General features: G+C 43.3%; 1 protein-coding gene across 2 annotated transcripts in view; it reads left to right on the forward strand.

The window, feature by feature from the left end:
* Positions 1-8,977: 8,977 nt before the first annotated feature.
* EFHC2 (EF-hand domain containing 2) overlaps positions 8,978-26,338 on the forward strand; it is a 60,486-nt gene continuing 43,125 nt past the window's right edge. The window contains exons 1-3 of one of the 2 annotated variants that reach the window (XM_075173846.1): positions 8,996-9,083; positions 18,452-18,640; positions 22,975-23,125. In XM_075173846.1, the coding sequence (XP_075029947.1) occupies positions 9,042-9,083; positions 18,452-18,640; positions 22,975-23,125 (382 nt within the window). In that variant the 5' untranslated portion in view covers positions 8,996-9,041. Of the gene's footprint in view, positions 9,084-18,451; positions 18,641-22,974; positions 23,126-26,338 lie in introns of both variants that reach the window. The other variant, XM_075173854.1, reaches the window with a different exon arrangement.

The raw sequence follows: 26,338 nt of genomic DNA on the forward strand, positions 1-26,338 counted from the left end.
CTTTCTACACACTTTTTGTGATTCTGCTCCTGCTGTCTTTTGTTTATTTATTTTTTTATTTAATGAACCATCAACTCTTTCTGGAGCTCTTCTCTTCCATAGATTTGATTCCCAGAGGAATTTACCCACTAATATCCTCCGTCTTCATTAAAGTCTGCTGCCTGCAGGTTTATGTTGTCCTTCCTTCATTCCCTGAGGCTTACAAATCCTGTAACTCTCTCACCAACATTGTCCTCCACCTTCACACTCCCCAGCTGTTCTTCTCCTGTGGTAGGAACTGACTCCAGGATCGCCACCTGGGAAGCTGCTTTCTGTACTGCTGCATGACAAAATGCCGGTGACACACTTGCCGAGCAGGCTGTGCCCTAGTTTATCACGTTCTTCATAACTATCGGAGCAGTTAAAGACACCCCCAAACCAATCAGCCCATTTTTTTTTAAATGATTCTCCTAGCTGCTCAGGAGCGACCCTCATCTACCTGAGTTTCTTAGTTAGGGGAAAGAAGACGAGTGTAATGGAAGTGATTTTTTACTGTATTATTTCCTGCTACTATTTAGAGATCAGGTCTATCGCGCTCTACACTCCTTGTCTGAGAAGAAATGTATGTATCTGTTTTTCCCTCGCCAGTTCACATTTCTCCAGTTCACTGCTTTCCACTTCTTCCTCGCGTACGCGGTCTCACGTAGACTCTGCAGAGCATCCTGGTGGCGGGGGAGGGCAGAGCTCTGGCAGCCGCTGAACCTCCCCTGCTTGCGAGAGGCGAGAGTTGCACAGAGAAGCGCCGCTTCACAGGCAAGACCTCTAAGGGAGATTACTTCACCCTTCCAAAAAGTCACATAAAGTAGCCAGTAAGATTTTGCCCAAACCAGCAGCCATGATTTGACTATGAGGACCTCTTTAGTCCCCATTTCTTTAATAGGCAGCTTTTCTTCTTGAACATAGACAGTTTAAAATTTGTTGCTGAGACCACGCTGGATCACTCAGTTTAGTCTGATTTGATCTTGTCATCTTCGTTATGAACTGACCCTACAATCTGAAACAGAAACGTCACAGCTACATTAAATACCAATAGAATTATGTGCAAATACAAAGATTAACTCATTCTAACTTGACTTTTCGCTGCATGATCCTGTCCTCCTCATCCACATAAAAATTATTCAGCCGCAAAAGGCCCTTGAGCATAACATGACATTTACAGCATCTCTGAGTATTTCTTGTTTATTTCTCATAGATTTCCTTTGGTGATAACTTAGTCACCCAGCAACACTTTACAGTATACACATACATTACATGATTATCTCATATTTTATACAACACATGTTAAAGTAATTAATTTTCTCAGGCAAATGTCATACCATTTAGTTCATCGTTAGGAGCCAAATATTTGTGCAACCATTTGTTACAAATATATGCATAACCACAGAACACTTCAGCTCCGTGGTATTTATTAAGTGTAATTTAAAAGGACACTGTCGAGTTGTTACAGTCTCAACTTTCACATTAGTTTTTGTTCCACTTGAAATTCCCTTAAGGATTCAACTTCAACTCATTTATTTATTTGTTAACTATCCTTCCTACAGCATTTAGCGCACAAAAATAAATATGGTCTCACTGTGGTGTGGAACGTGCTAGCGATCAGGTAATGTCGTGCCCTAGCATGACAGAAGGGTTTCATCTCTCATTTAAACCTTCTTTAACCTTTTCATTGACAAGATCTGGAGTTTGTCCCGTCTTTAAGGTAGAACCATAGCAAATAAGAATAGGTACCTCCTTCATAAAAAGAACTGAGTTTAACCACAGGTTCAAACTGAACTTCAAGTGAAGACATTTCTTTCCGTGCTAACACAGGTTACCTCCAAACAAACAGACAAAACCCCAGCAGGACAGTGGCTCTAATTTCAACAGATGGAAGACAAGTTAGCCATGCAGCATCAGGACCGTTTGCCTTGAAAAACATGTTTTAAGGGCATGAAACCACCTCTGATCGATCGTGAAGTCTGCTTCTCCCACCCCCTAAATTAGGTCTTACCCACACTCCTCACACACTGATACAAAACCCCTTCAAAGTACATTTAGAGAGAGGAAGAGCAGCAGTGGAGCTGAGCAGTAGGAAATTGTGCTCAGAGACTCGACAGGCTGAACCAGACGGCTCCATTCAAGCTAACAGCCCAATAAATCCTATTCCCCGCAGACCACTTATTCTTCAGCACATTCAACCAACAGGTTTGGAAAGGGGGACCTGACACTTTTCTCACTTATTTTGGCCTTCGATGAGAAAAGCAGCAGGGAAGAAAAGAAGCAGAACCAAAAGTGGTACCAGTGGGAATGAGAAGGGGTAGGAGGAAGCGCAAACCCAAGAAAGCAGAAAGACAGGAGAAAGAAATATTGAGAAGACACAGCAGAGCGACAGCAGAGATGAGAGTGACTGGAACAGTGCAGCACCCTGGCGAGACTTCTTTTGGTTACTGTGAGTAGTTACCTGTATTCAAGGAAGACGCACTCACACTGGAACCGGCAGAGAGAGAAGCAGACCCGGGTGCTCAGAAGGAAGATGAGCTATCACACAAACGGAGTGCCAAAAGGTCTGGTTCGCTCAACTTGGCGAAAAGCTGAAAGGAGATGTGATTGCTGTCTGCCATTACGTAAGAAGCAGGCATCGAACGGCAAAAAAGGGACACGTTATTCAAAGGACAATGTCAAAACAAGGATGAAAAGCGTATGTTTCTCGTGAATGCCTTTAGTCTGCAAGTTAGAATAAAGTCCTCATCAGCAAAGGGATTAGGTCTGGGGTAAACCTCAATTCCTAACTCATTCGTAATTGAGTGATTTCAGCCAGTTTTGAGAGGCTGGTATTGACCAAGACTTTTGATCCATACAGACGTCCTCACTATCATTAAGACACAACTTGATCAATTTAAGAAGCAATTTCTGTTGCGGTGCCTGCAATTGCCTATGTGTAGGTCTCTATGACAGAGGGGATTACTGTCACTCCCGTTCCGTTATTATTCTGGCAGACTTCACCAGTTTTGAGACCACTGCTTGGAAACCCAAAATGTAGTTGCTGCTTTGATATCTTACACTGCCTTAATTTTTTTCTATGGACAATGCACTACTATATTTGAAGCAGAATGGATGAGTTCTCAAAGCAGCTTTGATCTGTCCTAGATCCTCAAAGCAGCCTGCAAGGATAGCTTGAAAGCTTTTTTATTTAAAATAAGTGGCATTTCCTCCCCTCTCATTTTAATTGAAATAGATGCTGAATGCAGGGCAAATTGTACTGTAAGCTTGATTGCAGAAAGCAAGTATACTTCTAAACCAGCCTTGATCAATAGCAGTTTCTGGTAATTGACTGTAATCTATCTATCTATTTATTGCCACGGGAATTTTAAAAATTGTTGGGTTTTTTTTTTTTGTTGTTTTATCCATCAGCTGAAAAGATTAAGCTGGAAAATGGAGGATGGGAGGAGAGGGAGGAATTGATCAGTCATGCAGCCTCAACCGATGGCATATCCTCAAGGCAACTTGCAAGACTTGGAGAAATGCCGACAGAATTTTCCTAGGCAGAAGGAAGCAGACTGGTAAGTCTGGCTGAACAGAGCCAGGGCTGGGGTTTTTGAGTGTCTTGTGGTGCCTCGTTGGCTGGATGGGAGAGCTTTGACAATGGGCATGGAGATTCAGGCTACAGGCAAGTTACACCACTGGTGGAAAGGAGGAAAGACGTGTATTGACACTTCTGCTGTGCCAAACCCTTCATTTTTGTCAGCAAGGCAGTGTGAGAGCAAAAAGAGGAAAGTCAGGAAGTGTTCCTGATGTGGATGGGTTCGGTCCCATTGACATCCCAAACAAGTCAGGAGTAAAGGAAGGGAAACCAAATACAGCCAGGAGGGCAAGAGCTGCCTCCCTTCTTTATTGTAGCCATGAGTGCCACCCAACCATTGTGTGTGTGACACTGTCATCAGGTGTCTGGATGCGGCAGTTGAGGCGATAGCGGCATTTCCCTGACTTTCATGGGGCCCTCTGGGGGTGGCTGCCCTTTTAGGCTGCTCCTGTTAGAGACACACCGTGCCCCCCTGCCACGGGGGCTTCGCGCTCCCAGGTGACGTGTCTTCACTCTGAAAGAGATGTTATCTGGAGCGAGGAACGTGTGCTTCACTCTTTGCGCAGGTGACGACGTAACTTGGAGGCCTCGACTGCATTTTGACGAATGGTTACGTTGCTGCCGAGTGCTGTATTCGTACCTTCCTCCTGTCGGAGTGTTAGGTGCGTTACTTATCATGGGTTTTTCCTACTCTTCCCAGCAACTACTGCGCGCTGTTTTAAACGCATGTCTATGGTTTAATTGCAAAAACTCTGCATTCCGCTGCTGAATTAAATTAGAGGCTTTTCTGCCAGGTTCATTTTCCTAGCGTGGCTGCATCTCAAATCAGCCCACGTAAGGAGGGTGAAGAGGAACCAAACAGCTACTCCGTACTGCAGATCTCACTGAATATATGCAGCGGGGGCAACTCAAAGGTATCTACCAGGCTCTGAATATTTCTTTTTCGTGTACTTTCAGAAGTGTGGGGGACTTAGGAAAGCGGCCCCTCATATTCTCCCCGACTTCAACGACAGGGAAGTCAGGCTGATTGCAAACATCCCTGAAAAGCTCACACCTTATGTAAAAGAGCTGGGTATCGGATGAGTAGCAACTTCAAAATGCTTTAAACGGGCATGGCACAGTGAAACACGCCCACCGAGCTTGTTCTGTGAGGCAGCAAACTTCTTCCATCGAGTTTCCAGAGGCTGATGAATTTGTGAGATGGTGTGATGGGGTGGGGACAGAAGGAGAGGAAAACCAGCCTGCTGCACGGCCTCTAGCACGCAGGCTGCACCAGGGAGGTAGCACCAACGGGGCTACTACAGCTCCCACCCTTCTCCCTGCCCAACGCCTCGCTTCCCCAAAGGGCATGGCAGCTCTGAGCGAGGTGACTCATGCGCAAACATGCTGAATTGGAGCAATTAGCCGTGGAAAGGTCATTCTGGCCAAGGAAACCTTCCAGTGAGACCAGGCTGGATGTAACCGCTTTTCTGTTCTCCTATCCCCCGCAGCATCGACAGGAGAAAAAGGTTACGGGCCATGAGCTGTGGAAATTCATGCTTAATACCGTGCCTTCTTGGGGCAGTGGGCAGCTGCAGCAATAATGTGACAAGCACCCATGCGGTACATGGCCAGCACAGGCCCGCGGCCGCAAAAATGTCCCGTTTTCCCTGTCTGGGTTGTCTGCAGCACTCCACAGCTGCAGCCAAAAATTACGGTCTGAGCGTTGTTTTCTGGCCACTTCCAAATGCTGTGTGTTCATGGACTGGTGAAAACAAAATGAATGAGGTAATAAAAGACATGGGAAAACATAAGGAATTGATATTTCTAATGATCTTTCATTGATGGTATCAGTTGACCCACGCTGCACTGCAATGAACAGCTCCTTCAGGACCTGTCCTTTTCCCCCTTAAGCGAACTAGCTATAGGGAGGGCTGTAGCTCTCTCTGCGTGTGTACGTGCGTTTAATTCCTTTATTCATATCCTCTATGTGATTTCTCTGAGGACTGCTACAGCGTTTGATATTTTTCTAAGACAGGCCTAAGGAAGAAGGTATTAATAGGTAATAATTCTTAATTTCTGGTTCCTAATTAAGTGTATGTCAGAGTTCAACTTATGTTCAAGTTTTAGTGTGCTTGCGTGATGATCCACATAAGGCCATAATTCACTTTAAAGTAGGCAGCCTGGGAGCAATCTCATTTTGGACAGCCCAGCCTTAACGTGGCCTGTAAAACCAGTCCCAGAGAGAGAATGAAGTAACACGTATGACGGAAGCAGAGACATGTCTTCACAGTGAAGTGACACTAAATTATGCTGATTTTAGTCAAACTTTCCTGGTCTCCTCTTCTTTCCAAACTTTCCTATTCTAAACTGATACAACCTGGAAGTGGAAGACCTGGTCTTCCACTCAGACAAACGGACTAACAAAAGCCTGGAACCAACGGCATCTGGTCAGAGTGAAAACCAGTATTTTTAAAAATTAAGCCTTTTCTGGGAAGTTTGGGATTGCTCAGGAATTTACAATTTGAATACCCTTACTGATTTCAACTGTAGTAGGTTGTTAGTAAAACTCAATCCCAATACAAAGAGACTAGAATCTCTGTCTTTTTATCACAAAAACAGTATTTTCCATGTTTCCCCCAGCTTTAGCTTCCCTCCTGCTTTCTTCCTCCTTTGAACTGTACAACTAATGCAGTCTTACGTACATTCACCACTATTATCTGTAAAGTACTGTCAGAAAATACAGTTAATTTACTACTGCCAACTGCTTGCCTTTGTTGTCATTAACAATCTTCATTTAATGAAAAGCTTTTATGAAAAATGGTTTTCCTGTAGTACTTTTATTTTTCCCAGAAAAGGCATTAAAATTAATTTGTTTTCACTTGGTCTGTATTGAGTGAATATAGCAAGGAACAAAAAAGATAGACATGTGAGAGAAACCCCAAAGAGAAGGTAATGTAGAAAGACACAATTCTGTTCTGAAGTAGAACATACTCTTTTTTTTTCTCACTTTTGGAAGCAAACAAATGATTGAAGACTGGTAGAAAACATCACATTGCAACCGTGCTTTTGGTGTACAAGGAAGATGCTCCCCTCCTCCACAGCTGCCTGTGGCTTCTTTAGTGGGTGAGGCAGAAGGTAATCCTATGCAGAAAGATTTGACCTGAAGGTTAGGGACAATTCACGGGATTTTCTACTGGAAGTTCATTGGACTCTCTACTGATGCCATGCACTTCACTAACATTTCTAAAGAAGTGCTGCTGTTTCCCTTGCATGTTTTTCACATACAGCCTCTGCCCATACTGCCTGAAACTTTGGAGCAACAGTTTATTATTGATATCAGAAGAGTATTAAGACATTTCAACCACCCTCCTATGTAATGAGCCACAAAAACCAAACAGGAGATACCAATTCTGGAGGGTAAATGAAGTGAAAAGAGACACTAACTCTTCACTATTGTGTTTTGATGATGGTTACTACCCCAAATGAGAAATTGTGCCACTAGGTGCAAGGGGCCTAACAGGGATTCTGCCCAAAGCTGCAGCTAGGCTGGTTCACTAATCTCAGAGAGACACATTGGCACATACACGTTATAAAACGCATTGGATCCACTTTCTGAAGATCCTCACTCTCTAATGACAGCTGCCAAAACTCAAAGGTATGTTTTATGAGTATGCCAGCTGTCTCCCATGCAATGTTTGTTAGGTACATAAAGACATATTGAAAGGATATTGGGGGATCACATGAACGTGCTAAGAACAACAGGCGATGCTGAAGAGCTTCACTGCTGAAGTACAGCAGTGTTGCATGCCCTGCGATGACCCTTTCAGAATTTGCACAGCTTGCTTTCCTTCCCTCCTTCCTTCCTTCTTCCCTTCCCTTCCCTTCTCCTTCCCTTCCCCATTTCAAACTTTTGGCAAAAAATAAAAAATGAAAGAATTTTCACTGAAATTACAGTTTTTGAAATCAGAACGTTTTGGCCAAATACCAATTCAGATAGCGAATGCTGCACAAGCGCTCCATGGGAGCTGTACGGGGAGCACCTTCTAGACTCATTCAGACTGCACATATCGCCCATACTCGTTCCACGAGCCTCTGTTTCAGGGAGGAGAGATGATATGTTATGGGAATTTCATGGTCTGATGCATCATAGAGTATGAAATATGGCAGGGGAGATCCATTCCATCTCTGAGAATAAGGACATTAAGCAACTGAAGTACAGCTCCTCTGAGACAGCATGATGGCATATCAGAATTGAAATATTTGGGTTTCAGCTAACTATTTTATCCATAAACTCATTTTTCTGTAAAAAGCAGTTCTAATTAAAAAAACATATTCAGGAACAGCTTTATGTAAAATGGAGGAACATAACGTAGTATGGTTGCTGTTTTCTGGAATAGGCTTTGGAGGCGATCTGGAATGCATCCTCCCTTATTAACAAGGAAAATGTTACTTCCATTAAACAAACAACCCTTCCCCTGCAAGCCATCCGTGAGAAACTCTCAGTGTATTTTCTGTTTGAAATTTAAATTTGAGCGTAATACCACCCACTGTATGAAATGAATGTGATTAAAATGATGGTTCCTTTTAGTTTCAATTAAAATACATTTTAAATGTTTACCTTTCCGCACTAGATGCAAATGTAGGTGCATAATACAGCACTGGGAAACCAGAAAGTGGAAACCCACTGACCTAGTTTCACCATCCCAGTGGACTAAAACGCGAAAAAACAAACAAAAAGATCTAGAAGCATCCCACCCCCACTCCCCCAAGCCCGCCAGGACTCCAAAGTAACATGTGCTGTATTAAAGTCACAAAACTAAAAACATTAAAAAATTAATTTGTGCAGAAAACAGCAAATGTGGTGGGGTTTGCCCTGTCCGTGACCCCGGTTCCAGAGTCATTTTGGGGGGAAAATATGTTCAGCCAGAGGTTACTGCACCCCAGGAGGCGGGGCGGGGAGGAGAGGACATACACCACACACAGCTTTGGCCTGAGATAAATTTTGAGAGATTTTTGAAGAAGACGGCAACGAATTCTGAAAAATTAAATAAACGGATTCGTATTTAGTTCTACTTCGGTCCCAAAGGCCGCAAACCCTGCCTCGCCCCCCCGCGCCTGGGCCCGCACCGCCACACCTCCCGCACTCCCGCGGGGCCGGGGCTCCTGAGGACGAAGGCCAGGGCCTGCCTCCCTCCGGAACCGCCTGGGCGGGCTGTAACACCGGGGGCCGCAGGGAGCGGCGCCGCAGGTGCGCCCGCGGTGCCCCGGAGCCCTGCCCTCAACGGCTGCGCCGCCCCACCGGGCCCCGCCGGCCGCCGCGGGGCGGGGCCGCGCCCGGGAGGGCCCCGCGCCGCTCCGCTCGGCCCCACCGCCCTTCGCCCCGCCCCCCGTGACGTCACCGGCCGGTCTCCAGGCAACGGCGCCCCCAGCCGCGCGGGGCTCCCGGCGGGCCGGGGCGGCCATGGCGCTGCCGCTCCTGCCCGGGGCCTCCCGCGACCGAAATGTGAGTGACAGTGGAAGGGGACACCCCTTCCCACACCCCTACCCCGGCGCCGGGGCTGCCGTGGGGGCGACGCCGGCGTCGGTTGGCCCGGCCGCCCCTTTCAGGCCAGGCCAGGCCGGGGGCGACGCGGCTGTCTCAGGGCAGGCGCCGGCAGCGCTCCGCCGGCCTGAGGGGGGGCGAGGGCGGAACAAGATGCGCTTTGGTTGCCGGTGGGGCCGGCAGGAGGGGGTGAGGCGCAGGTGCTCCCTGCGGAGTTGGCCCCGGGGGTGGGGAGCAAGCGCCGGTGCCCCGGCGAGGCCTGTCCCACCTCTCCTTACCCGGCAGGTGGAAAGCGAGGTGCTGTGAGGTGCACAAACCTCCGGTTTTACCTCGGGAGTGGGAATACTTTGCAGCTAGGCCGGGACTGAGGGGTCTGGCAGCTGCTGCGGGGCAGTTTGAGCTCTTGTTGCGTCTCTAACAAAGCAAAACGGGGAGAGGCAGTTACCCTCTAAATAAACCAAAAAGTCTTTGCAGAGGGGGGGAAAAATGCTAGGAATGCTAACGTGATTTTTCAGAGTTGCCAGTACTGTTAAATACTGATGGCAGTCTGCATATATAAGGTGGTATTTTTATCACGAGCTACAATAGCAAACAAAAGAGAAGGCCTGCCATCACTGCTTCAGACTTGTTCATCAAGGATCGCTGAATACAATCTGTACTGTGAAATAGTGCAGGAGGTAAGGAAGGATTTGGGCATGGCACTGCAGCTGGTGCCTTCAGGAGGCAGATGAAACAGTGTAGACTTTCTTAATAATGTTAAAATATCTCAAAGGGAATCTGTCGTTTTCACACTATGAACATGTTGTGGCCGTTAGAGCCCTCGTATCTGCAGCCTGACTGCTGGGGTTCTTTGCTAGCTCCTGAGTCTGGTCCACCCAAAGAGGGGGAATGTAGAAGGTGATAATGTATTTCAGGGACCATTTGCAAACGATTTGTCAAGACACATGTATTAATGGCAATGATACCATGAAGCACCCTTCAATATGAGACTTGTCCATGCCTGGTAGCATATCTGGGAGCCCACTTTATGAGCTATGAATCAAGTTTGTGTTAAGTGAGGTCCTGTGTAAAACCTCTGGCAGCTCTCTAAAAAAACAAGACAAGTAGAGGCAATTGTAGCTGCCTAGGTGCTGGTACAGGGAACATGAAATTATGTAGAAATATGTGGACTCCCCAGCCTCACTTGGTGTGTCACCATTGCCCAGGTGTGTGTACAGACAGAGCCTCTTGCAGCAAAAGCTCGGCTTACAAACAGTGAGGATCTTTCAGGCAACTTCTTCCCCACAAACAGCAGGCTGGGTGCCATTGTTTTAGACGGAAAAACTAACAAAAAAAAGGGCCTGGTGGTGAATACTCAGTCTCTCTTGTTGAATTCAAATTTGTATTGTAAAGAGTTGGTTGTGTATATAATGCTTCAGGTAGCTGCCAAGTGGGCATATCAGCAACGTTGAAAGAGGTGTGTGCCATTGGTATCTGCTGGGTGGAAGCAGAATAGCTTAGCTCGGTGTTATCAGAGACTTTATTGTTCTCCAAATTTCAGTTTGACTTAATTGATAGGGATTATTGGTTTTGGACTATGATGGGAGTGAGTTGTGTCCAGAACACTCCATGCTGAGGTACATATAGTGTGCATATGTGTTATGAGAACTAAAGGTGTGAAAACCAAGTCACAATTGCCACAAGACAGCATTGTAAAACCATGGTTATATCATTGCCAGGGCTCCAGATTGCTCTTTTTGACAGTCCTTGAGATAGTGGAGTTAATACTGATAACTCGCCTTTCTTGAAAAGCATTTCTGATCTCCACTTAGTTGTTGGCTATTAGATTTAATTTTATTTTCATATAGTTTCACAAAGGAGAGGCCAAGAAGAGCATATTTAAAGGAAAAAAAATGTCACTGCTGTAGATAAACCGAAAAGGAAAAAAAATGTTTTCACCTGTTAGTACTGTGAGCATTGCCATCAACACCTCTTACCACACAGAAACAACAGTAGCAAAGCATGCCCTGAAGAAGGACAAGCAGGGGACAGGGGATTGCTGTTCCTGTCAGCCCTTGGTTTATAATTATGGGTATTAATTCCACTCTTATCACTGTTCAAGCTACTGCTGCAATCCTCTTTCCTCTGTCCCTAATGCTTCCACCTGCCTCACATATAGGCCCGTGAAAGGCAGTGGAAGAGGAGTACATACGCATTTTGTCTACCTTGGATGTGTTTAATAAGGCAGCTGGGCTGCCTCCAGAAAATCAGAGCTTTAATGTAGTTAGGGACACGGAGTCTAACTTCAGGGCAGCAGGGACTGCATTGGCAAATGGGAAGGAAGAAGTCCTTTCGCAGCGCTTAGGTCTCTGGATCTAAGAGACATTAGCCCTTGTATTACTCGTCTGTTATGATTATTATTAATTCTAGCTAGCTCTACCGGGAACACTTACTTCCTCTCCAGCCAGGGGCAGAAATGCTTCACCTTTGGCTGGGAGGAAGGGCAGCGAGGCCGAGCAGCTCGCAGCCACCCCTGGTGCCAGCACTGCAAAAGGCAGCAGCCGCTGGCTGGTTTTTACTATTTTTCCCTCCCTTAACTGTACCGACTGGTGCCCAATTCAGCAGCTTCCCCGAGAGCAATGCTGCCGATACGGTCCTGCATAGCTAGGACAAAATCTTGCTGCTCAGGCATCACAGCTAATGAGAATGAAGGGAAACATAGGGAGGTGATAGGCATTTTTAAAACAGCTAGAGTGGTTCCTACGGTAACGTAAGGTAATGTTTCCTTTGCGCTGAATGAAGAGCAGGGATGAAAGGGGCAGGCATAGCACAAGCAGTGCCATGTTTGATGTTTGGTTTGATGGGGTGGAGAAGAATGACAACTAGCAGAAGGTTTCAGGAGCATAAAATATTTACTGTCTACAAAGAGAGTAAAAGGAACCGCCCCTATTTTTCAAATCCCTTTAAAATCAAAATTATAGTAGTCTGTGTACACACAAGCCCACCCATCAAATAACCCCCCCTCACCTCCTTTAAAACTCCTGTTCCTTGAACAGAAGTCCAAAGATAAGCTGCTCATCAGCAGTGCCTGTCATGTTCACATGTGGGCGATCAGGAGACCTAATGATAGAGCAGGCTGGTATTTTGAGCACAGATTAGCCCATCTCCTGCCCACTTGCAAGGGCCCTCTCCTCAGGGGGCTGGCTAATGGCCAGAAGTCAGACCTTTCCCCTTTGCCAAGGCTGGGGAGGCCAGAGTCTGTGCTGGGCGTGCTGCTGCCCCTTGGCAAGGTGCTCCTCTGTCCTGAGCCTTAGAGAAGTGCCTTTGTCTGCCCCTCGGCAAGGCTGGATGTGGTACTCACACATCATTTACCATCCTGTTGCATTAAAGGGTTTATTCATTTCTTTATTTTCACAAACAGTAATTCCTGGATTACCTGTTTGAAAATTTCACTACCTGTTGCATACCCTTAAAAAGGGGAATTCCTTATTTCTTTTCTTTTGTTCCTGCCACTGAAGTCAATGTTTGAGAGCTGAGGGGAGACCTAGGTACTGTTACTATCAGCAGAGCCCAACTGATATTGAAATTGTGCAATAGTGAGAACTTCAGCTTTGCCTATACAAGTTGCCTGTTTTTCAAGACAGAAAATCACGGATCTTGATCACTACATTTAATCCTGCATGTGGTGGAAACGTAGCATATAAGTTTACTCTGTTCTTGCAGGAAAAAAGTCTGTGCATTCAGAGTCTGGACTGTGTTAGGGATGACACTGGTTGCAGTGCAACAGCATCATTACTTCCTTTGTTAGTGTTACTGGTCCACCTCCCATTGTTCAAGGCAGCTATCCCTTCTGATACCAGATTGATGTTCTTGGCTTTTATCAGCAGCTAATGGAGAGGACTGCATATTCGTATGGGTCAGATATACCAGGTGCTTGCTGACCAGTGTATTTTCTTGCCTGAGGTTTGAAATCCCTCACAGAGAGAGAATTCCGTGCAACAGTTCTGCGTGGCATTTCTCAGAGAATCGGACAATAAGTTTATAGATCTCAGGGGGAAAATACATCCTTGAGAATATAAGTTTCTGTTGCAAACATCAGTGGCGCAGCAGAAATTCCACATCTTCCTTGTTTATTGCAGGAGCTTGGAATTGCCCTCAACTGTGCTACTGTTGCTATCTCTGTCTTTCCTGGCTTGAGTATTTTCTGCTGCTCTGTAATCACTGGTGCCAAAATGGGACATCAGTTTTTCTTGACAGAGCGCTTGCCAACCTCTTTATAAGTAAGCCTGCCTGCTGTGCCTTCCCTTCTTCTTTCCCTGTCCTTCTTTCCTGAACCCCTTCCACTACCTCCTGCCCCTCAGCCCCACTCTCCCAGATCTCTGTCTGTTCACAACCCCCAAACCCAAATGTTCCTGTGGCTGCCTGTCAGGGTTGCTTTTTGGACCCTTTACTTTATATCCATCTGTTGTCTTCTCTCAGGCTGTACCAGCTCAGGCAGTAAGAGCAAGCTAATAGAATCATAGAATGGTTTGCGTTGGAAGGGACCTTTAAAGGTCACCTAGTCCAACCCCCCTGCCGTGGGCAGGGACATCTTCAACTAGATCAGGTTGCTCAGAGCCCCGTCCAACCTGACCTTGAATGTTTCCAGGGATGGGGCATCTACCACCTCTCTGGGCAACCTGTGCCAGTGTTTCACCACTCTCATTGCAAAAAATTTCTTCCTTATATCTAGTTTGAATCTACCCTCTTTTAGTTTAAAACCCTCCCCCCTTGTCCTGTCACTGCAGGCCCTACTAAAAAGTTTGTTGCCATCTTTCTTATAAGCCCCCTTTAAGTATTGAAAGGCCACATGAAGGTCTCCTCAGAGCCTTTTCTTCTCCAGGCTAAACAAACCCAACTCTCTCAGCCTGTCCTCGTGGGAGAGGTGTTCCATCCCTCTGACCATTTTTGTGGCCCTCCTCTGGACCCGCTCCAACAGGTCCATGTCTTTCCTGTACTGGCCCAATGTTAGTGTTGATGCACCTTGTTCTGGGATGTGTTAGAGGGGCACCACAGTTGCTGGGAACAATGTCTTAAGGTAATCTTCCTTTTACAGTACCACTTAACCTCTGAACATACTGAAACCTCTGCAGCAAGCAGATAAAAGATTTGAAAATCGGTAGCTGAAAATGGCTTTTCACTAAGCAGTGAGTGCTAACTTTGTGAGAGATGCTACTTAAAAGTATTGCAGGAACTTCTGTTTGGCTCATCTCTGGTAGTGACCTGTGCTTTCCACAGAGCAGGAGGTCTCATGAATTTGACTGGCACAGTGTGCAGCATTTGCGTTTGTTTCCATCGCTTAGCCGAAGCAACCAGCAGACTGTATCAGCAGCCTAGAGTAGTTCAGAGACGCCACAGTTCATCCTGATACAGGATTTGAGCAGGACCTCCACAGTGCAGCTGCTGTTCGCAAGGTGGGAATTAAAATTGGATACGGGGAAGAGAACCGGACTGCTACCAGCGGCTCCTGCCATATCTCCCTGTCGGACTTGGTTAAAAACACGTAGCTCCTGAGACAGCGTGTGTCACAGGGCTCCCTCATTACTCCAGCCACTGTCGTGAAAGATTTCCAGTTGTGTTTGGCTCAGCTGAAATGTGCAGCTCCCTGATGAGTTTGCTGTGACTATGTTCCACAGTGTTAAATAGCAAGAAGGAGAGAGCACGAGGCAGTGTTCCCCAAGGACTGCAGTGGCTGAGTTTGCAAAGCCAATAGCTGCAGTCAGAGAATCCTGACCTTTGCATTAGTCACTATTGAATGTATCCTCAATATTTATTTCAGGCTCACCGCACAGAAAATGGCCAGCTTTGTTCAGCAGATCTACAGCTTGCTCAGTTTAGCTGCATTAGCACAGCAGACACAGTAAAGCACTTTCCCTGCACTCTCACAGATTTCTTTTAGAAGTCATTTAATATTAGTGTGGAAGTAACATGATGATCTGTCACTATTTTAGGCTGGATGTGGTCTTAGTTCATTAGCTGAAGTTTCCCAAATGTCAGTTTTCTCTTTTGTAATCTTCAATTATAATCACTCTTTTTCTTAAACTTGCTTTGTTGTTGTTGGTTTTGTTTTGTTTTGTTTTGTTTTGTTTTTTAAGAAATAACTGTGCAGACTTTTAGAAGAGATTATTTTGCATATGGATTTAGGTGCTTTTCATGGAGAAGGGGCTTATCAGTAATTCTGTGATTAGGAATCTAAAATAGTCTTTCTGTCAAACCCTAAACAGTTACAAGAATGCCACAAAAGATTCTTAACAGAATTGCAGCTGTTGGACCATCTATTTTTCACATCAAATTGTGAATGATGTTGTGATTTCATCCCTAAATTCTGGAAAATTTCCAGCAGGAACAAACCTGGATATCTTTGATGAATACTTTACCACACTGTATCTTGCCAAAACCCAGAAACAAATGAACAGCAAATGCTTCTAGAAAAAGCTTTGAGGACATGAAAAGCTTTCCTTTGCTCAGGAAAACTACCACCCTCACTGTGCTTTGATAACTGTGCCTTTCTCCCTAACTCATGCTTTGGTAATAGGGGGAAAATAATTAAATACTTGCTGTGCCAAAAAGTGGATCTGTTCTATAGCACCTTCAGTATAAATCAGATGTTTCTGCCTACAAATTTCCCTTTTAAAACTCAGCTTGACTATATTTATTCCATATTTGAACTGATAAATGTAGAAAGCTCCCTCCCATTCTGACTTCTCCCCAGCTCTTTATCAGCTTACTGGGAACAGAATTATTAAAAAAAGAAAGAGAAGAAGAAAGGGCAACTCAATAGCACCCAAAGGAGAGGGAGAAAACCATCCCAAGTGCAGATGTGTTACGAAGCGGGTGCCAGACCCTGTCAGTGCCTGTCTGTTCTAGAGTCCTGTACTATGAGAGCACCTGTGTTTGCTTCTTCAGGGAAGGGTGGGATGACCACATGAAGATATGCTCCTAATGCCTAAATGTCAGTGCTTACACTGCGCACCAAAGCATGAAATTTTATATCACGGCTCAAAAAAATGTGCTGATCTGAAATATTTAATTTTGGGCATTATTCCTGCAAATATGCAGCTCTTTTTTTAATCTTGTTAAATTCCTGGCTTGAGCAATGCTGTGTGGCAGGGGGGCCTGTGGGCTAACTAGTCGTTACACAAACAAGTATTCCCTTTTATTGATTTTCTCTGTTATTCAGTAACAACCCTTGTTTGTGAGTTATAAACATATGGTTCAGGAGTACTTCTTATTTTCCTTTGTATTGTTTTTTAAATTATGATACTTGCCATGTGCCCTTTTATTAATCTCTTTTCAAAACATTGCTTACCTTTTAAATATCTTCTTTGGGGAAGTACTTCCATACTCCCAATCATTACTGTCCCCAGTATATGAACCTTATCTCTTTTGCAATGACTGTTTCAAAGGGTGCTGGCCAGCCCACCCCTGAGCAAGGTATGGCCATTGATTATTATGGTATTAAAAATAATAATTTGTCAAAATAGTAAGTCCTTTATTGTTTTCCATACTACTGTCCTTGCAAAAGGACACAAGTGGTATGCAAAAGGATTTTAAGCAAAGGTTAAGCTGAGGTAGTGATTGAGCTGTTCGTGTCAAGGGCAGCTCTCTGTCCTGTGTCATTGGATTTAAACCACCGCAAGGCAGGTGAACAGTTCAGATTGTAAGTTTCAGTGTGCAGTAGTTTGTATATATGAGCGTTGAATGTTATGAGCCATGCGGTTGGTTAGCTGCCTTTCAGATTCCTCACTCTCTTTCATATTGGCAGAATGAAATAACTACTTGGCTACTTTCAGGTTTTGCTGCTTCACTGCTTGCGGTTGTTCCCAGAACTGCTGTGCTGAGCGTGTTACGTTATCTTGGAGCACTTGAACGTTGCCATGATGAAAAACAATTATCTGTTCCTTTTCTTTGTTGTTTTTCTTGGCCATTTTTTGATTCCTGATAGTAACTTAGAGTTGTCTACACCTTTTGGGGGAGTGCTGGTTTAAATATATATATGCGTGTGATAATTAGTGTTGCTCAGTCTTCCAAATGAAAGGCAATTTTGGCCCTCTGCTACTTTGCTGACATACCTGCTCTGGTGCTACTATGAAAATTTTGCTGCCCAGCCTTTTCCTCTACCCAGGGCCTTCTCTGTGCTCACCTGTAACATCAGTTCCTCCCCCTTCAGCCTCATCTTCCCTCATCTTCACCCAGTCCCAGGCCGAGGGAGGGCACAGCTGCGGTAGTCTCCGTCTCCCCTTACTAGGAGTCTCGGCCTCCCCTCACTAGTCTCTGTCTCCCGTTACCCTTCTCTGCCTTCCCAGACAAAGTGTTTCGAGGATTTGAGAGGGCGAGGAAGGGAGGAATAGCAGAGCGAGAGGAGCTAACGAGTCAGAACTGCTGCTCATGCGAGGAAAAGTTAGTTAGCTTGGCTTTTCCTATTTCCCTGTCCCCTCGTATGAGACTGATGTGTGGGCCTGAGTGCAGCTCACTCCGGCTGCCTCTGTTCGAGGGAACGGGCCAGCAAAGCAGTCAGCTCATTAGGAGGGACATTCCCACAGGCAGGAATGATATTAATGTGAGGCCAGAGGCTTTTCTGCATCACCTCAAGACTGGCTCCAGCCCCAGCCAAGAAATGCGAGTAGGCAAGAAATGCACAATTCTTTGCAGCTGATTGTGCATATTTTTTTAAGCACTCTGTCCTTGTTTGCCTGAAAAAATAGTAATAATATAAAGAAATCACTACAGAGACCTTCTTTTGGAATAAGCCCAGATGGAATGAATATTCTGTCTTTTGATTCAGATCCAATCTCCCAAAATTCAAGTGTATTCACCAGTACAGAGCTATTTATTTTGCACTTGGGGATGCAAGTGTAAATAAGATCTTTGACATATGTAATGAGAGCAGGCTGTTCTCTGGGTACTCCTGAACTGTTTCATTTGTTCTCTGGAGATCTATAGAAAAGGCATTTCCCCTCTACCTTTTGCAACAGTTCTCGTGGGTGACTTGCTTCTTTCTATCACATGCCTCAATCCTAGTGGCAGGGAGGGAGGGGGGGAAAACAGCTGGTATCATCCTGAATTTCAGCCTGGGTAAATTACTGGAATATTTTTCCATTTTCATCCATAAGGCTGGCAAATTGACCACTAAAATACGTCATTTCACTTGCAGCATTCCAGTTGTTGCAGGTTTTTAGACTCTGTATTAAAAGTAATTATAGAGAAACTTTTACATGATTAATCCCCCTTGCCTAGATAGTTAACTCTTACGGATTTAAAAACAAACACACAGGTGTTTTTCTCTCTCTTTTCTTCCAAACTTTTGACAGATAGGGAAAGAAAAGTTCCACAAGTCACAGCACTGGGGTTACTGCAATAATGTTGCTATGCTGGTTGGAGAAGATAAACCTGGAATAGGAGGTGAACCGTTACCTGGTCAGAAGCTGAAACCTAAATACAGTGTATTTCCTGAAGGGATGGGAAGTGATGCTCCTGCTTGGGTAGCATTTGACAAGCAGGTATGTAGAAATCTGTATCTGCATGTTTTTTATGAATAGCTACGATATGACAAAGAAGGTGAAATTCAGTTGGTCAAATACTTCAGAAGATATTTTTGTGCATGCAAAAAAAGCTCCTAGATAGACAAAAAGAGTGGTAATATCAATTTTTCCATCATATTGGTATATTGGACAATTAATATGAAGACATATCATGCCATACAGCAACATATAAAAATATTCTGTATTGAGGTACGTCTCCTACAGGATATAATAAAAATAAGGGAATGGTTGATATATTTCTTTTTAGTGAAAATGGTGACAATAAAGGAATTATTTGGCAACCTGGTAAGAATGAATGTAACGTAGGCCCCAGTCCAGCAGAAAATTTGCATGGGCACTCGGGAACCATTAACCACAGCGGAATGCTATAGGCTTAGAATTCACTTATGCCATCATGCTTGCTCAAAGTGTTGTTGACTTGTGTGTGATCTGTTCATGTGTAATATAGGTAGATTGTGTCCATTATAGACACAGGAATGTAAAATTAATATTTTTTTATTTTGTAAGAATGTAGTGACACCTTCAAAGTTAGAGAGTTATCAAATAACTGTAATCTGTGATGATATGAATTTTGTAGCACACTGTTATTACTTTCCATGTTTAAATTTACATTAAATTCTACTTAGCGATGTTTTATTTCTAAAGCAAAAAGCCTACAATCAGAGAAGAACAATGATCCAGAAAAAGAAATCATTCAGCAGATTGGAGAAATGTTGCGTGACTGAATGATTATGGTATTTAAATATTCGGAAGAATGGCTAATCTCGTAATTTTTGCTTTAAAAGAAAAGCCATGCAGGTAATTGCAGTACAATTACGTGTTTGTCTCTTTGGCAGACCAGAACTACTACAAGAAAATGTGAGGCTTGAACCGATATGTATGACTTCGGTTGGCATTACCTCAGAAGTCCTTAGTACTGCTCACATAGTTTCCAGCGATGTGCTCAAGTATGAATTGGTCTAATGTGCCAAAGTGTTAAGGCTTCAGCCAGTCCTGCACTTGCTTTATCTGCACCCTTCTTTCAACAAGGAGGTGTGCATTGGCTTCCCAGGGCCATACGTAAGTTAGCAGGACTTGGACCCAAGTTTATGAAATAAAGGTGTTCGGTAGGACGCAGTGGGGGCCTGCCACTGAACATGGCTGGTGAGATGAACTAGCTAGCCTTTCTACATTCCTTCTCTAATCAGTGTATTCCTCCACAGGGCAATACAGGGCAGGAGTTTGCAGGTTCGGAATTGGCCTCCGGAGGGCTTATGTGTTTGTATTAGTTGCAGACAGTTAAAGGGTACTACCCAACTAATTTAACTTCCCCAGTTAAGAGCCTAGAATGCAGCTATGTCCTCCAGTGCTGCAGTTTGTAACTCAGCAAAATGGACTATATGAAAAATGGTTTGAGTAGGTGTTTATCTTTTTAAATGTAGTCTGCTTTCTTACCATTTTTCTTTGGTTTCTAACTTTCAGCAGTACCACAGTAGTTGGAGGAAGGACAGGCATAAAACTTCATTATTAAGTAGTTTAAGAAATACTTTTTGCAATTTCATATGCCTAATAGGAAGCAGGTGTAAATTTAATTTCTTCTACGATTAAGTACACACACAAGGCCTCGTGGGCTTGAAACGATGTTTATAATTTGAGTACCACAGGTGCCAGGGAAACCTTGTGCCAACTTTACAAAATGCCACGGAGTTTATTCAATATTTGTTACTTTTGGTTTTCATAAGTAACATTTAATTTTTTAAAGAGTGGGATGCGAACTTTGCACACAGCAATGTACTACAGATGAGACATGAGTTAGGAAGTGTTACATTTCAAGTATTTTTAAAATTAACTTTGCTTTAAAATAAAAAGTAAGTCATCTTCTTTTCTGTTCCGTCCCCTCCTCACCCTTCCTGAATCATCTGTTTTGATCTGCAAAATTGCAGTTGGCTGCTGCATACATTTCATACACTAGCATGTTGATAAGGGTATAAAGAGAATAAAGTTTAAGTGCAAAAGAACTTGCACAAACTCCTCGAATGGAGTAAACCAGGACATGGGTGTATGCTCAGTGAAAGAAAAAAATACAGTGTATTTAGGACCTGATTGTGCTTGGAGATCTGTGCAAACAGACCGTTTCGCCTGGCTGATGTCTCACAAGACAACCATTCTCAGAAAAGATCATTGACAAAATTAAGAACAATTAGTGATCAAATAGGGCACTTGTACAACATGTTTGTCAAACAACTATACTCTAGTGGAACTAGCAGAATAGGGAGAAGAGGGTACAACATCTAAGGAAGTTTCCAATGGTTGCATGGCTTATCAGCAGCTGGGCAAGGAATGAAATTCAGCTCCGTGATAGCTGAACTCCAGGATGTTCAAACTGGGATATAGTTGTTCCACCATAGTACCTTTTAAGTCCTCTGGAATATTCAAGAGATTTACACAGGGCTCCTGGTCCTTCCAGAATAGTAGCTGGAGGCCAGGAAGGATACCTTAGTCACCAAAAATGACACTATACAGCAATGTTTAGACAAATGGAAGAAAGAAGAGGTGTTAAAGGATGATAGAGTTGTTTGTGTTGGCTCTGTTGTATGTCAGACATTTTATCCAGTGTTTTCGTGTTTGATACATGAAATAGTAAAAGCCACAGTTAAAAAGTACATGTGGCCAGAATGAATTTTTATTTATTTTCAACTATTTCATCTGTAGGTTGTTCGGAAACTTGCATGTTATACTCCTCAAACAAACCATAACTGATAGTGTCTAGATTATTTTGTGTGAAGATTTAATGCCATCAGGTTTAACAGGTAACAGTTATGTCATTTGATTATAATTTAAATTTTATTTCTCTAATGGTGGCGGGTCACAGTGCAGGAAAGTTGATGCCAAAAATGTATCTGTCATATTGTTTGATGTATGCTGAAAATCAGTGGGATCTTAGCCTTTGAAATAGTTTGTCGAAACAGAGTTTTTCTCATCTTGCAGTTAGCCTGCCTGAGAGAAGGGAGAGTGGCCTATGACTAGGACATAGGGTGGCTGTTCTTGTGTGCTCCTGAGCAAGCCGCTAGCTCCCTCTCCCCAGATGTAGAAAAATAAGTTGTGTTTGTCTGTTAGGGTGTTTTAAAATCTCTGTCATTAGTATTCATGGAAGTACTTTGAGGTTCTCAAAGACTAAGCTAAAGGGATACAGACTATTAACCCGTCTATTCTGTGCCATATAGGGATCTTGGCTAGCTCACTAGATTTCAAGCGTTTTCAAGTCATAGTCTGCCAGATGCTGATTGAAACATAGGGAACAGCTAAGTTGTCTTTTTTCCAATGCTTCAGTTTGTCTAATGAATCAAGAATAAAGGTAATTGAATATATTAAATAGAATAATTGCAAAAAATGAAGTATGGATTAGCACTGATTTGACCCAAATGTGTTGGGGGGGGCAGGATGGAAACCTTGTTGTAATTATTGCCTCCTTGCACAGACTTACCACAGCAAGCATCTTGGTAGATAATGCACTACTAAGTAGATACTTCTTGCACATTGCCTTAAAATTGATCTTGGTGATTAAACACCATAAATGATACCAAGAATTGCAAAACTGTGTAATGGTTTGCCTTATTTGAGTTGGGATCTCCAGACATAAAGGCCACTGTAGTAAACCACCGAGCACCGAGCCCGTGAAGGTTTTTTTTCTTGCATTATTGCTATTGCAAGAGACCATGAAGATCAGTTGGTATACTCTCTGAGATTTCCCCACTCGCTGAATTGCAGAACCAGGTAAGTTTTGAAATGCCAATATTGCACAGGTCTAAATGACTCCTGAAAAATGTCATTTCTCTCTGATAGTCTTCAGTACTGTTCATTAGGCAGCTTGCAGGATCTGCTTAAAAAGAATTCTTCTTTCCACTTACCTCAATGGTAAAGCCATTACTATCATAATGCACTTTATTTTCCAGCAATTCATTGAATAGAAGTCTAAAATTTGCTTCAGGACCTAGGTAGCTCATTGTGCTATCAAAAGTGCTTTGTTCAGAAGATTTTCCAAGCAGCCTGCTGATAGTTTTATGTTTGATTTATTTCTTTACTTTAGAGTTCCATCTCTGCCTAGATGTTGTGATAATAAAAATGCCAAGCAAAGAATTTTAAATTTATGTGATTTAATGTGGATTTCTATTCTTACATTTCTGAGAAATAAATCTACCTCCTGAAATCCATACATTTAGTTACTTATAATCTATACAAGTTTATTTTATTGACATGTTTTGCAAAAGCATTGAAGATTTTGCTGCTTTATATTTATTTATTGTTTTTAATAGGTATTGTCTTTTGATGCCTATTTTGAGGAAGAAGTGCCTGACAAAAACCAAGAGCTATATAGAATCAGACATTGTAAAATATACTTCTACCTTGAAGATGATACAATTCAAGTGATTGAACCCCAAGTGAAAAATAGTGGCATAATTCAAGGTATCTATTTTTAATAGCACTCTTTTTTTTTTCCCTTTATATCTTTCTTCAGTACAGTCTTGATTCATTCTAATGGATACGTAACGTGACTTCTTATAGTTAAAATGCGTTGTAAGTGAACAGCTATAATTGTTTTTTTCTTGTAACGGATCATAATATGAACTTTTGTATTGTCTTAGTTCCTGAAGATGTAGGTTTTGTAAGGCAGAATCCCCTCCCGCACTCAACATACCTTTTTTTTTCTAATACAGCTGTTTTAAACCATACGATAGTGGCTCTGTTGTCAGTGTCGTGTCACTTCTGCAAAACCAATTTGTGTTCTAGATCTCCATTCCTGAGCCTGGTTCCTCCCATCTTAGCACTGACAGTAAGTTCTCTAGCTGCAGCTCCGTAATTGTTCCTTAGCTGCTGCAGTATCTCTGCTGTTGCTGAAGGAGAGCGCCTTTTGTGCCTCTGGCTGTTGGTTCTTTTATGATTAAAGTGCCCTTGGCACAGTAATTTTTCCTTGATGCTTCTGAGTTAAGAAGCTGCCTTGCCTCAATATCGCATCACTGCACTTTGGCCAGCCTGAGGACTTTTGGAGGAGGGTTTACTGAGCTGATTTACTGGAGTATTAATGGACTTCGTTTACATTAAGAAAATGTGATCTAGTAGTCAACATCCTGTGGCAGAAGGGGAGCACAGCTGCTGCTTCTTGGTGTTTATGGATCACTGCCAGAATTTAAGAAGTTTTCAAGGGATATAGTCCAGATAAGCAGGATGTCTTGGGATGAGTATCTTGGGATGACTGCGCCTCCCAATCCCCAAAGATATTTTGTACCCTCTGGTAGCACAGCGCTTTTAAAAACTAAGTTAACCATTTAACTACCGTATTCTTTTCCAAGATGAGCAGATGCTATCAATTTCTCTGTCTACAGAGAAGGATAATATTTAAAGGTGTTACGTGCATCATTACTGCTAGACCTGGGATAAAGTTACCTGGGAATCTTTTCTTAAACCAGTACTTCAGGCCCTGCTCTCCCTGTGTTGAGTGATTCTTCTTGCCAGAAATCTTACTGGCTCTTCAGCAGGAACTGATTTTGAATTCAGAGGAACCTCGTCCTACTGCTACCTGGGCAAGTGCTTTTTCAAGACCTGAAGAAAAGCATGTTGGATCTCTTCTCCTGGGAACTTAAAAGTTACTTACCCCTCTCTGCACTCATATGTGTGAGGCCGGAGACACCACTGGGTTTAGGTTTTTCTTGACTTGTGTGTCACGGGAGCGGGAGTGGCTGTTTCTGGATTTTGTGGCTTAGAACAAATGACCATCGACAAAGGAAGTACAGTTAACCTGAGAGGCAGAGGTAACGTCTTTGAGAGAGAAGGTGGAAGCCAGGTTCATTAGAGCAGGATAAAGCAAATTCAAAGCTGATTCCTGTGAATCTAGCTATAATGAGTCATTTTGATTGTTTTTGTAGTATGGGTTGTGCAGGCTGCCTCTTCAGGCCTAATGTTCCTGGTAGTCTAGTCATGATCCTGCGGTGACAGGAAGAATACAATTTCCCCCTATTTCTGTGGTTGTATCTTATGTTAATGATTTTGGAGTCACCTTTGATACTGGATCTAAAATTAACTGAATAGTGTTAGAGAGAAACAAGAATTCTCTGTCTTCCATGCAAGGATGTTTTGAAGGCCTCTACAGCTTTGTGAGTACTTTATGTGGGATAAATGAGTATACACAACGTATTAAACTGATAGATTAAAAAGAAATGTTCCAGGATCTCAAAAGTGCACTTAATTTATTTGTTGCTGGTACGTAGGCTGGTAAGGAAGCTCTGTATATTGATTGTGTTTGGGAAGGAAGAGACTGAAAGGCCCAAGGACTATTTGGGCTTCACAGTTGATGAGAAGATCTGGGGCCTTACTTTATCATAAATATCTACATAAATATTCGTATTATCCTAGAGGTTAATATGATGTAGGGGGAAAAAGGTGGTGGAGATGCCTATCAGAGGATTCTTTACTCACATGCACTTGGGCAATGACTTCATGCTCCATAACTGAAGAACAACCACAAAGTTGTTATGTTAAAGGCACTAAATATTTGTTGTTGAATATATGCAAAAGCAGTGTTTCTTAAAAAGAAATCCCAAACCATCAGCTGCTAGTCTTATTCCGTTTTCAATTAAAAATTGGCCCATTGCCTCTTTTATTATAATTATATGTATCTCTTATGTTATTCAAATTCCCTGTCCTGACTGGGAATTTGTAAGCCCGAGAACAACAGAAGCATAACTGTCTGCATTGTGAAGCTGGTAAACTGAAGCACAAAGGAATGAAAATCTTGCGCATGATCATGCAGAAAAGGTCATTAACAGGATGAGGAACTGAACTGAACTGAACTGAAGATCTTAACCATAATGCTGTCCTCTGCATGTCTGCTGAAATACGACGTTTCAGTTAATTAAAAGGCCAGGGGTTTGTAGAGGAGAGTTCAACTGTAGAAGAGCTTGGGTTGTTGAAAGGCAAACTGCGCTGAACAAAAGAGCACAGGTGTGGGGATGTGGGTGAAGAAAGAAGTGTGGGAACATCAGGAGCAGGATAGGCTCAGTCTGTGTGAACAGTTGGAGAGCTGCAGATGGCAGGAAAGGGGTTGGGTAAAGGAGGAACAGCAAAAAACTGTAATGGAAAAAGTGGAATTGAACTGTTGAAGGCAGAAGGTGGTGGTTAACTTGGATGTTTACTGCAGCAGAAAAGATGTAAAATAGACAGCTCAAATGGCTGTTCTCAGGAGTCTTCTTGCAGAGTAGATATAGCAGTGGTGGGGTAGATCAAAGGCAGGTGGTAGGGTAGATCAAAGGTAGATCTTCTTAGCTTGGCTGGTTAATGCCTTCAGGCCGCGGCATTATCAGTGTTTGTGCCGTAAACCGCCAATGAGAGCTTGATGGTCTGAATGGGTGTCCCTGGGCATGGTGGGACCAGAGAAACATAGTAGTTTCCCACTGTACTCTCCACTGTGGGTAACACTTATGGCTTTGCAGAAAAAAAACTTGGAGAGGCTTATGGACTGCAGGAGGATTTGGTGAAGGAATAGGTGTCAAAGAAGTTAGAAGAATTTCTAACTTCAACTATGATTTTACAAAACTACAAAAAATTGGCTTTGGGAAAAAAAAATCCAGAAAATGTGCTTTTACCATTGATCAAAATCTCAGAGTGACACAGTAAATGATCTGT

Source organism: Calonectris borealis, chromosome 1 (genome assembly GCF_964195595.1).
Source record: "Calonectris borealis chromosome 1, bCalBor7.hap1.2, whole genome shotgun sequence".
Lineage (NCBI taxonomy): Eukaryota > Metazoa > Chordata > Aves > Procellariiformes > Procellariidae > Calonectris > Calonectris borealis.